At 34.9% G+C, this 12142-nt stretch overlaps 1 protein-coding gene across 16 annotated transcripts in view; it reads right to left on the reverse strand.

The window, feature by feature from the left end:
- Window positions 1–827: 827 nt before the first annotated feature.
- Window positions 828–12142, reverse strand: part of dlg2 (discs, large homolog 2 (Drosophila)) — a 259732-nt gene continuing 248417 nt past the window's right edge. For 12 of the 16 annotated variants that reach the window (XM_066699432.1, XM_066699445.1, XM_066699440.1 and 9 more), the window contains 6 exons: window positions 11460–11561; window positions 10335–10355; window positions 7928–8100; window positions 7387–7496; window positions 6987–7078; window positions 828–6429 (listed from right to left, as the gene is read on the reverse strand). In XM_066699432.1, coding sequence (XP_066555529.1) covers window positions 6323–6429; window positions 6987–7078; window positions 7387–7496; window positions 7928–8100; window positions 10335–10355; window positions 11460–11561 — 605 coding nt within the window. In that variant the 3' untranslated portion in view covers window positions 828–6322. The remainder of the gene's footprint in view (window positions 6430–6986; window positions 7079–7386; window positions 7497–7927; window positions 8101–10334; window positions 10356–11459; window positions 11562–12142) is intronic. The other 4 variants (XM_066699448.1, XM_066699444.1, XM_066699439.1 and 1 more) reach the window with 1 other exon arrangement.

Consider the following 12142-nt stretch of genomic DNA (forward strand, 5'->3'; position numbering starts at 1 on the left):
AGGTCCATCGCTATCTTCGGATTATTATGTTCATGAATTTTACTTACAACATGTTGCAATCCTCACTGTAGGAACACAATGCTGGCCTATGTTTCGATACATTACCTTTACAAATCTTTCCTTTTCTTAGATTATTATTCCTTTCCTTTTTCTTTCCTTACCCTGGTTTTCTGTCCCTGAGGAACTAATTTATGCTTTCCGCCCTATTGCCTCTGTAGGTCACTTCCTCTTTGCAGGTCACTGGGCTGCATCATCCTGTGGGAGATGAAGCCCGAGGCAGAAGATCGGGGCCAAAAAATATATATTTACCTCTCGGTTAGTTATTCAATATTTAATAAGATGTTGTCCCCAATTTCACCTAACTACATAGCTGGTAAAATATGTAGACTCTGAATAGCTTAGCCTGGGCATGTGGTATCCTTGTAAAGATGTATTCTGAATACACCTTAAAAAAAGCAACTCTATGGGACCATGATTTTAGCCCCTAATAGCATGTCAGTACAGTACATTGCCTGCAGGCCACCGTGTAATAAACGTGGCCATCCAGTACACAATGCTAAACCATTGCTACGGCTGTTAGCAGGAATTTACCCGGGAGGGAGAAATGGACTTTGTGGAACTGATATTAGCAACTAAAACAAACTACAGAAGAGTGCTGAAGAGCCCGAGGATGAGGTGGTGGTGGTTGTGTGTTTGTGTGGAAGCAGTCTGATGCTGGGATATTGTGCACATTGCACACAGAGATACATCTATATTTCAGACAAAGAAAGAGGCCACAACTCACAAAGAAGAGAAGACAACAGAGCAGAGAAAGATGACACACAACGTTAAATAGATGTTTCTTTTTAAAAGTCTCACCAAACCTTTAATTTACAATTTAAATGGATGCTAAGTAGAGTATATTACCTTCATTTATACCTAAAGCAATGTATTTAACGTGATTTTTCAAAGCAATCAAGAGTACATAACATTATGCAAAGGACATTTTTTTCCCCATTAAAAAAAAAAAAATCAATAAAACAAACAGAAAAAGTTAAATAAACCGAACAATTATACGAAAGAAAAGACAAGTGTTGATAAATGTACAGTCCCACTTGAATTTATGTGCTTTAATCCTTACACTAATGGAATGAATGGAATAATATATATCTACAATCAAAAGGGTGTCTTTGCATGTGTTGTTTGTCTGTCCTGTTTTAAACCTGGATGTATCACGAAAAGAAACTGATTTGAGGGGAATGATTCAGATCTGAAATGAAAGTCATGGTTTACAGACATCCTTAATGAACAAAACATTGCCAAACTGTCTGTAAAAGGAGGTGCTAATTTACTGAAGAATAAAATTATAAAAATGTGTGTAGTTTTTACCTTGTAGAAAATCTGTTTCAGTTCAAATAATTCTCAAGACAAAGAGTTTTTATAACCAAGACCATCTTGAGCCAAGACCCAATGTTCAGGAAAAAAAAATTAAAAACAGCAATGGACCAAATGCCTGTGAGACAGAATCCTAAGCATTTGTGAAGGACACAGCTGGGTAATGTTTTGTTGAATAAGTTTCCCCTTTGCCAAAATAAAAAAAGCTGTATGTACAGTATATTATACCATGAACCAAGAACTACAATAAAAAAATAAATTAAACAAGAACAGAACAATATTTCATCAATTTCATTATATTCCTCCTTTTTTTCTTTTTTTAAGTGCAATGTCAGCTCTGAATGGGAAATCACATCAAAATATCAAGGTAAATAAACTTAATGCATTATTCTACAAAAAACCAATTCATCTGTCGTGGGTTGATTGTACGTAGCCACACGATCTCTTTTCCTTATTTTTTTACTGCAAAAACACAGCACACAACAGTAACAAAGGACAGCTTGAAAGATTGCATGCTTAAAACTAGAGGAAAAATAAGCAGATGCAATAGCATGATTTCAATGGCAGTGTACATACTGTATATATATAATTTGTTAATTCTCTTTACATCAATAATCGTTTTAGACCTTTTAGCCTCAGGTGGCAAAAAACCTTTGACAAGCCTGGAAGTTCAATTTTATTAATTATCAAGCCCTACCTGGCAACCCTGAGTAAACAAAAAACAAAAAAGCAAGAAAAGAAAATGTAAAGACCATGTCACAATATTTTCCGTTACATTGTTTAATAATATATTATCTGCAAGTTTATCTAGCAATGTTATTAATCTAGCATATGCAGCTAGTATTGTATTTAGAGGTCGACCAATTTATCGGTAAGCTGATTAATCGAGGCCGATAACAGCTTTTTTAAACCATCGGCAATCGCCAGAAATGAACGCCGATAACGGCTGATAATTTTATGGGGTTGGACACATTAATATCCTTGGTTATAGGGCACAAACACGGCCTCTAGTGGTGAAATTAAAACCATCACTGACTCCCTCACGGAGTTCATTGTCAAATGTGACTTGGCTCACAACTTCGGCTGAGAGAAGAGGTACGTATATGAGTTAATGAGTCAATTAAAGTTGTCATGACACAGTGAATCAAACATTGAAAATAATAAAATAAAATGGAAGGTACTTTGTTTACGACTCTGTCAGTATTATAAATAGCTACTTATATAGCACTTATATCCCCAGAAAACCCGCACCCACGGACATTTCAGAGCTTTCAGACAGCAACATTTCAACACTGGATTATTTTTTTTCTACCGATGGAAAAACTCTGTTTCCAACAAGATTATACAATTTATATGATTGGGAAGTATAATAAATATAACTAATTATGTTCCATAAGTAGTTTAGTATTGAAGAATTACAATTGCTGCATGTGTTTTATTTGTAGATTCATATTTGTTTATGAACCTGTTTGTTTATATTATTTATTTTTAATCGTATTTATTTTGTGAATCAAGTTCATGGACTACAAACATTGGGCGTTTATGTACATGGTGATGCACTAATACGATTCCAGAATTATTTTCTGTTTCCTTGCTAATCCTGTTCTAAAAACAACGGCAGCCGCCTAAATTACTTGTAAATGCGACACGAAAATCTATAAATAAAAGTAATACAATGCGTGGTGCTGTCACGTGTTTATTTTGAGAAATAAAGCGGTTCTACAAAAAAAAATCTACAAATGGAAAGAGTGAAATACTGTCTTGAGTCTCTGGTCTAGCAGAGCCAGCGCATCCGCCGGTACTGAGCCAGTGTGAGAGTCAGGGTCAGTCAGGTGAGCAGCCGCTCTGCCCCCAGGCCACAGCTGACCACATATCTGCACAATCTACAGCTGGCCGTTATGTCTTAAAAAAAGTAAAGAACCCAAAGTGTCTTATTACTGGAATTTCATTAATTATTTGTAGTTTATTTTCATCATTACTCTAAAAAGGGTAATGTTGAATTAATGCTGTAATTATTTGAAAAACTTTCCAATAAATTAATTCTTCATAACTCCCAAATTTGTTATCCAATTTTCCAGTATTTGTACCGATATTATTTTGTCATTCATTTTGAATTGATCTGTTTGATTTATGTTATTTATTATATTTAATACATTTTTTTATAATAAAGTTCAAACTGTTGCAATTTTACATCGAGTGCTATGTATGTTATACAATATATTGATTAAAAAAGAAATGAAAAAAGAAAATCGGCCGATTAATCGGAAATCGGCTTTTCCCCCCACCCTAATTATTGTTATCGGTATCGGTTTTGAAAATCCATTTGCGGTCGACCTCTGATTGTATTACCTTACTGTACCTAAACCCACCATGCAAACTAGTCACAACTGCAGGAAGATCAGAGGCCTGTGTGTGAAACAGTTCAAAGAAACATTACACACAAGGCTGTTAAATTGTGAGCATGTTATTCTAAGTGGAGTAAAGGCTGCAAAGAAAATTCAGATTTAAGACATTGGTTTGTAGTCATGAATCAGGTGTTATCTTAGAATTTGGAATACATTATCACAGCATGTTGCAAAAGAATCCCACAAGAACCAATTCAAAGCAGGTATTTACTAGCAACCACTTAAGCATGGTGGGCTCTTGCAAAAACATATAAACCAGTACAGTATGTATGTCTCTTTGTACATTCCTAGGAAAGGAAAACAAAACAAAAATCACAAAAATGTAAATTAGTGGCATTTTAACATATATCCTGATACTTGTTATGGGAATGATATGCTACATTTAATACAAATTGTTAAATATCTTTTCAAACCAAAGCTTAAAATCTACCACTAATTCTACCATGGATATATAAGTGACATGACCTTTAAATTTTGTGGGGTGGGGATCACTCTGTAGCTTCCCCATTTCTTCTGTTCAAATGAGGGCCAATGAATAATAACAGGGCGTGATTCTTCGGCAGTATATCCTCCGATTTACCCAATTTTCCTCTTCACTTTTGCCTGTTAAGCCTTCATTATAGGTTGTATTTAGAGTGACACCCTAAAAATACTAGGTTTGGAGATGTTACAAAGAGGCCAAGTGTTCAGTAAGGTAAAGTAGCAAAACCTTGGTTTTAAGGCAAGTGGTGACCAATATGTCAAGGGACCCAGTCAATGGAACAATGAGAGCCTGGTTATAAATACTGAGAGAATAGCTACATTATTGGGCCATAATGCTTTAAAAGAATGATTCATTCACTGCAAATTCAACTGTAAACTTTAAACAAATAATTCGGGAGCACATTCACTTACAAATGGCATTGACAGATTATTCCCCTAACCTTTGAGCTGGGAAAGGTTTGTGTCTGAAGTCCTAATAACATCGTCCCTGGTTTTATCCTCTAATCCTGTGAAAAGGTCCTGCACAGGAAGCCAACGGCAGGTCTTTGTGGGTGTGCAAGAATAATATGTTTCTGTATATATATAATAAAATAAATAATTTCACATTATAGGAAGGATGGTTTTTGGAAGGTTTTTCTGGGGCAACAATCCTTAACATTTCAAAGTGAATCTGTACATGACTGACATGTTATAGAGCTTTGCAATTGAGAAATCCAGGCAGTAGCCTTTCTCTGTGCTTCACATTATCTTGCACATATAAATCTCTCTGAGGCATCTCTATTGTGTAGGGTGAATGTCAATAGAAATAGTCGCCAGTTAAGATTAATTCATCTCTCTTTTTAAATATCACCACTACCCTGTTCGCTATTACAACACAAAACTTGGCATCTGCAACTATTACGTGTTTCAACAAACCTTATAATCAAGGTGGAAGGTTACTGTATTGCACTTATAAATCACTCTTCATTTCAAGAGTCTGAACTCCACATAGTATTCAACTCATGATAATGGCAAGAGGTCATGAATAATTCAACTAGAAAATGTTTAGGAAATGTAAATCCCATGGCACTGGATCTAGGTCAACGTTTTGGTCACCACTAATTCCCCTGGACTTTTACTTCTACAGTCTATAAAAGACTGGCAAGTACGCAAGCTTGAGTTTGAGTAGTTTCCTACAAGAAACCCATCAGTACTATATCTAACACAAAACACTATTTTACACCAGTAAAATTGGCTTATTATTCTTTTTTTAGTTTTTTTTTTTACAAAGTTATATACTTTCATTATAAATATTTTCTGTGCTGTAGTGCCCTCTATTAATATAAGTAGTAAAATATATAGTCAAAATTCATATAACCAGTTGTATCCCTTTTTATTAGTTCTAATTAAAGCATCTTTTTGCATTTTATAAAGACGTCTAAAGACCTGACCTATTTTTTTTTCTCCTAGGAACAAACTCAAACAAAACCAACCAACAAAAGACCAAAAAAAACAAAAACAAACAAACAAAACAAAACCGTGTCCAGGAGCCACACAGGTGCATAGATGCAAAAGTCACAATTTCAACCACAAATGTGCAATGAGTTTCTTGAGGACACTTTGAGTGCTAGTACTTGGTTGGAATGCAAAAAAGAAAGAATAAAAGCTGATATTGTTTCTTCTGTGTGTTGTAAGGAGATGTGGTTTCCTAATCACTTCACTCTTCAGTTTTTCTGAAGTTCCAAAAATGTAACTTGTGGATACCCAACCCACGCTGCTTTCATTTCCTTTGCTCTTAAATAATAATAATAAATAAATATATAAACAAATTGTCCATATTTGAGGCCAAAAAAGCTTCTAACACTTTGTGGTGTACATTCAGAAACATTCATATTGAAAGTGGAAAAAAAAGAAAAGAAAAAAAGAATAATGCAACAATAACAAAAAGTCTGTTAATAGTAATTATTATAATTATAATTATTATCATTGTTATTATTAACCATCATCAGAGTAATTCATATATTACAAATTATTCCTATGTTTGCAGTCTCAGATCCCCGATTGGGGATTGTTTATGCTTTTTATAATTTTTCTTTTGAAGGAATCCAGATGTAAGGTCCAGACTGTTCCTCTATCACTAACTTGCAGTGGTTATAAATGTCTTCTAAGGTTTCTCCTTGAACGAGAGCTGTAGGGAAACAAATCTGAGTTAGAGTTTGCACAGGAAAAAATGCTGCGACAGAAAAGCCTTTGGTCTTCTCTCATTTTTAAAAGTCACAAACATAGCAGGCTACACGTGGCAGTGCGCTTTGAATGAAAATCAGACAATGAAGCCTCTTTTGCATATTTGGGGAGCTTAGAGAATGAACTGCATATTATTCTTGGGAAGTCTGTTCCAGGTCCTCTTTAATCATTCCCATCACTTCTTTCTTAAAATGTCCATGAACGTTACATTGCAAAAAGGAAATGAGAGTAAAATGTATGTGTTAATGAAAAAAAACTAAACAAGCCAGTACATTATTTCCCAAGAGATCAATTTCAATCCTCAATCATACACAGCTCTTTGATTGGGTGCTTCTGTACTGACAGAGTGTGAAGGATGGGGTATAGAAGAGTGTCCTATTGCTTGTCACAATGAAAGTGAAGCGACTCTCTGTGATTAAAAATACTGGAAAGCCCCACTCTCCTTCTCCAACAAGGGGACGTATCACAGAATATGTCAAAAACAGAAACGGTTATATTCACCTGTGAAGTACTCGCCAAACTCCTGCTCCAGCTTCATGGCTCTGTCATACGTTTTCTTCGCCTGCTCTTCTGTGAGTCTTTTATTCATTTCCCTGGTGGGAGAGTTTAGGGACGTTTAACGATAAATAGTAATAGTAATATTTAAAAAACTGAGGAAAGCACTGAGTTGATTTTCAGCTTAATTAATGAAATACACGGCCCAAATCAACCTGGGCAAATATATTAAAAAAGCATTGATAAAAAGGATGAACAGGGTTGCTTGACATGTAATACCTTTGAACACTTAACCGCAAACCTAAGAGACTATTTGTGATATTAGGTAATATTAGCATTAAAAATCTATTCTTTGAAAAGGATCATGAATTTTTTCAATTACTACCATAAAAGTGTAACTACTTACATTAAAGACTCGATAGATCTGGGCTTTATAAAGATGGCAATAGGGTAGAGTTGTGCAACTTGTAGTCTTTTAATAGCATTCCCAGACACATCCAATATACAGTGTTTGCCCTGTCACAAAGAATTTGGAAAAAAGGCAAACATTTCATGAAGCCACTTAAGATACTATTAACCTTACTCAATGAGATACATGCATTTAAATAATAGATTAAATATAAATATTTAAATTCATTAAACAATAAGTCTGATTTGCTTGTGATTAGCCTACTAACTAACAGCTCTTTTGGGAAGTGACCTTGTCTGGATGAAATTATGAATCATTCTACAAATCATATCATATTAATTTCTAACCATAACCTGATTTCATTGAGAGAATGCACTTACAGTAACTTGAATGTCAACAACAGTTAAAATAAATATAAGATTAAACTTTAACAGAACTACAAGAGAGATACATATTTTTGTTTCCCTAATACGGTTTAAAAGCTGGAATTTCCCCACTACGTCTTGGGTACTGTAATTAAGTCCTGATTCTTGCTCACCCGCTCCGCCACATATTTCACGGACTGGACACTGGTTCCGTAGAGATTGTCGTTGTACTGCCCAGCTTCGATGAACTTGTGCTCTTGGATGTCTTTCTCCATTTGTTCTCTGGAGATGACAAAGTGGTAATCCCGCCCGTCCACTTCATAGTCACGCTTTGGTCTGGTGGTGTCTTTATTAAAGATGGAGAAGAAAAAAAACACAAATTTTAGAATCTGCTTCCTTTCTTTTTGTTTAAAAATTATGGAGTAAATGGGCTAGAGAACCAAACTGTCCAATGTAAAAACATAAGTCAAAAAAGCTGAATAAAAAAAGATATGTAATAAAACAAAACTAAACAAGAAAGACAGACACTGACTGATTAATCTAGGAAGTATATATATATATATATATATATATATATATATATATATATATATATATATATATATATGGAGTTTTCCTAGTTCCCCAGTATAATCTTATTACAAATTTCTTAGGACTTCATCTACCAATTGTTTCCCATAACAATTATATACAGTAGCTTCAAAATCTATCCATTACCTTGATGATTTGTTACTTAGAGTTGATTAAGCAACAAAATACATGTGTACACGCCACAAAATGTCTACCAATATTATATCAGTTGGGAGCAGGTGTCAAAATAGTTAACATTTGTTTTGGAATACACAAAGTTTCACTTGGTTTAATTCAACCTTGTAAATATGTTAATAAAATACACATTAAAGCAAACTCTGCCATTCCTTTTACTGAATTTAAAAATAATCTGAGGTTATAGAAGCTTTTGGAAGATATACCTTGACCATCATTGGGAATAAAAGAGGAGCTGGATATAAGACAATTTTTGTATTGAAAAATACTGTGTACACACCTACATTTTCTTGCCAAATCAACTTTTCGAAAACACTCCACTATATGCGGAGGTTATTGTATACAAAATATTTTGTATATTAGGAGTTGCACCTAGTGTAATTTCACAGCTCTCTTATCTGGATTTTCCTTTCTTGTGTTGCTTTTAATTATTTATTACACACTCAATACACAAACCATTTGGAATTGATTTGCATTCGTTTCTGCCTGGGTTTTTATTTGCCACTTTAATATTTCCACAAAAATTATAGATTTTTAAGGACTTTCAGGAGGTCTGGAAAGAAAGCAAATCAGTGGAGCACAATGTGCAATATTTGGATAATGTCTGCATAAGCATCATGCATTGAAGTCTGGGGAACACGGTTACACTATTTCTTGAATTTCAAGTCCTTTTCCATTTCATTTCAAGTTTATGTTTTGCTGGAATAGTTACAATGGAAAATAACCATTACATAAACAAAAACAGAGCATCCGATGCTGGATAAGCATTATATCAGACATGAAAACTGAAAAATATAGTATAAATCATTCTGTTAAAGTGAACTGAAAAGCTTTGTAAAAAGGCTTATTACTGCAAATTTGGATTCTAGAGGAAAACGTCAAGATAGTCACTTATACTCCTGCGGGGTCTGAGCTGCGTGCTAAATTTAGGAGCAATGTTCTGGAGACTGTCAATACAGAGAATATTGGCACTTGTCTGAATGAATTACCATGCAAAGCAGAATGTGTAATGCCATGCAGCTGCTTTATACAGAGGCAGTAAAGTCCGTCTCTTCAGAGTGTGTACTGTACATTTTCATAATGCTTTGAATATTGGGATTGGTAACCCTGTTAGTGCATGTGTGTACTAAGGAACCAGCTTACGCTTGAAGACATTCTTGATTTTAAGAAATTGATACAAATTTAAAAATTCAACTGCTTGCTGATCTAAGCAATACATTTCATAATGTCCTTCATATTATGTATTTTTCTCAGACACTTGTACTGTAAGTACAGTCCTCGATGAGATTCAGCAAAATCATAATCTTTTAAACTCATCTGACTAATATCTGCATAGCAATATTACCACAGGTAAAACAACAGAAAACAGACTAAAAGCCTCAGGGCTAAGGAGTACTACTTGTGTATTGAATAACACTGTATACTATAACACACTGGGTTTGCAGCTTATGCAAAGGGTTATAGAAACATGGCAATAGACCAAAATGGTGTGGAGGATGCAGGTCAGTACTTGAGAAATCATACTTGGCTGGAGTGATTTCATATAAGAACACATTTTCCATTTTGTTCAAAAGAATGTTTGTGAAGAACTAGAGTCTATCATTCTTTGCATAAGCCTACTTTAGATAATGGTATTATCTAAATAAAAAGTTAACAAGTGTGTTCAACCAAGGCGTCTATGGGAAGAACGTACATTTAAAAATCACAGGTACTTCTAAATCTACCATAGACAATAAGCACGGACTGCGTTGAATTTCAGCTCTGTTTTAGTTGCCTATTATTTGGGTTATACCAGGGGTTCATTTGCTTACTTACCCAAGCGCCCTGACAAGTTAGCTGCAGTTTTAGGTTTTAAAAATGAATAAAAAGATAAATACAGAAATTAAAGTTGAAGGTCATGAACATAAACGTCCATAATGATGAAACCGGCATTAAGATTTGGCCTAATGTTTCATTTGGATCTTCATTATGGAGAACAACAAATAACCATTTTGTGTGTAACAAAACCTTTCAATCACTGTTACTGTCCTTACTCAGTAAAGTAAAGGTCTAGTCTTTGTCTTACTCTGGGAAAACCAATGAATGCATTTTATCAGTGTAAAGTATATTAATGTACTTGATTAAATGTTTTTACACTTCATAATATATACTTTATTGTAACAAATATGTAATTATGAGCATTTATGGTTTTATCCAAGCTATAGGATTTACTTAAACATAAAATCAAATAACACGGGTCACACATGTAACTGAAATAAAGGAAGGGAATGGGAAAACAATGAGGACAAATGGAAAACTAAATGTACGTTTCTGCAGCAGAGTAAAATGATAGTGATGTCACAGCAAAATCTCCTAATGGAGCTAGTGAGTGGGCAGTCTTTGCCAACAGTCCAGGGGTCACCACGTTTACAGGCGTTTACATCATAGATATAGCATAGGGAGGGTGCAATTACTCGACAGTCACAACAGCCAAATACAGCCACAACTCACCATTACGCCTCCCGTCAGCAACACATCTTCATTACTGTTCTAATACCCCCACAATACACCCCCGCCACTCCCCACACCCACCCCACGAGGAAGAGCTGGAACTAGCCTTCAAATCTTAATTATTCTCCACTCCCCTTTGTCAAAGTGTTTAGAAGACATTTGTGTACTAGCTCTACATACAGGTTTTAATGTGTACATGTCTGTAAGGGGTGTGAGGTCAAGAAATAAGGTTTCTTCATGTCTAGGTTGCATAATGACTGAGCTGTACATGTAGCAATAGCATGTTAAAATGAGCTGAAATGAATGTTAAGCTGATCAATAATGTATCTCACTCTAAAGCCCTTTAAATAGCGATTTAAAAATGCATTTTAAAAAAGACCAACAAAAGGTGATTCTTTATCAACGTTGATAAAAACTGGTTTCTTTTTGAGTTTATGGTCATTTACTTACGCGGCACACAGGATCCAAACTTATCAGGGAATTCTGATATTAGATCGTCATTGATCCTGTCCTTCATCGGGCCCAAGATAATGACTGGTCTGGTGTAGTTAACTAAGGAAAAAACACAGAACATACAATAGATGACATAATTATGCCTACTTATGGTTTTCTTGAACATACTGCAGATGAAAGGGTTTTGTATCAATTAGTAATTCATTTCAACCACTAGTGTAACCAGAACATATTTAAATAGCATTAAACAAACTAGCACTACTACAACTGGTGCGTCTCAGTTGCCCTGACGTCAATAGCGACTTTAGAAAATGACAGCATACTAATTATTCAGTCCATTCTTGTTCACCGGCAGACAATGGCCCATTTTCCATCCCACTGAAGTCAGCATGTTCACATCTCACTACAGCTCAGCACAACCCATCAAGGGTAAACACGGCCTGTGGTCTTGCGCCAGTCATGATAGGAACATGTCTTACGATCATAATACTGTTAGGAAATGTACTCCTTACAGTGGCTTTCTAAATAAACATTAGAAATGCAAGGGTTTGAACAAAGGTTACATTTAAAAACATGAAAAAGAATGAAAGTAAAAGGGAAAGATGAAAGAATAGCTACATAATCTTTCCCTATTAATTTCAGACATTTTGGATTCTGCTATCATTTTAGCTCTAGGGTGG

The sequence above is a fragment of the Amia ocellicauda genome, chromosome 3, assembly GCF_036373705.1.
Source record: "Amia ocellicauda isolate fAmiCal2 chromosome 3, fAmiCal2.hap1, whole genome shotgun sequence".
Lineage (NCBI taxonomy): Eukaryota > Metazoa > Chordata > Actinopteri > Amiiformes > Amiidae > Amia > Amia ocellicauda.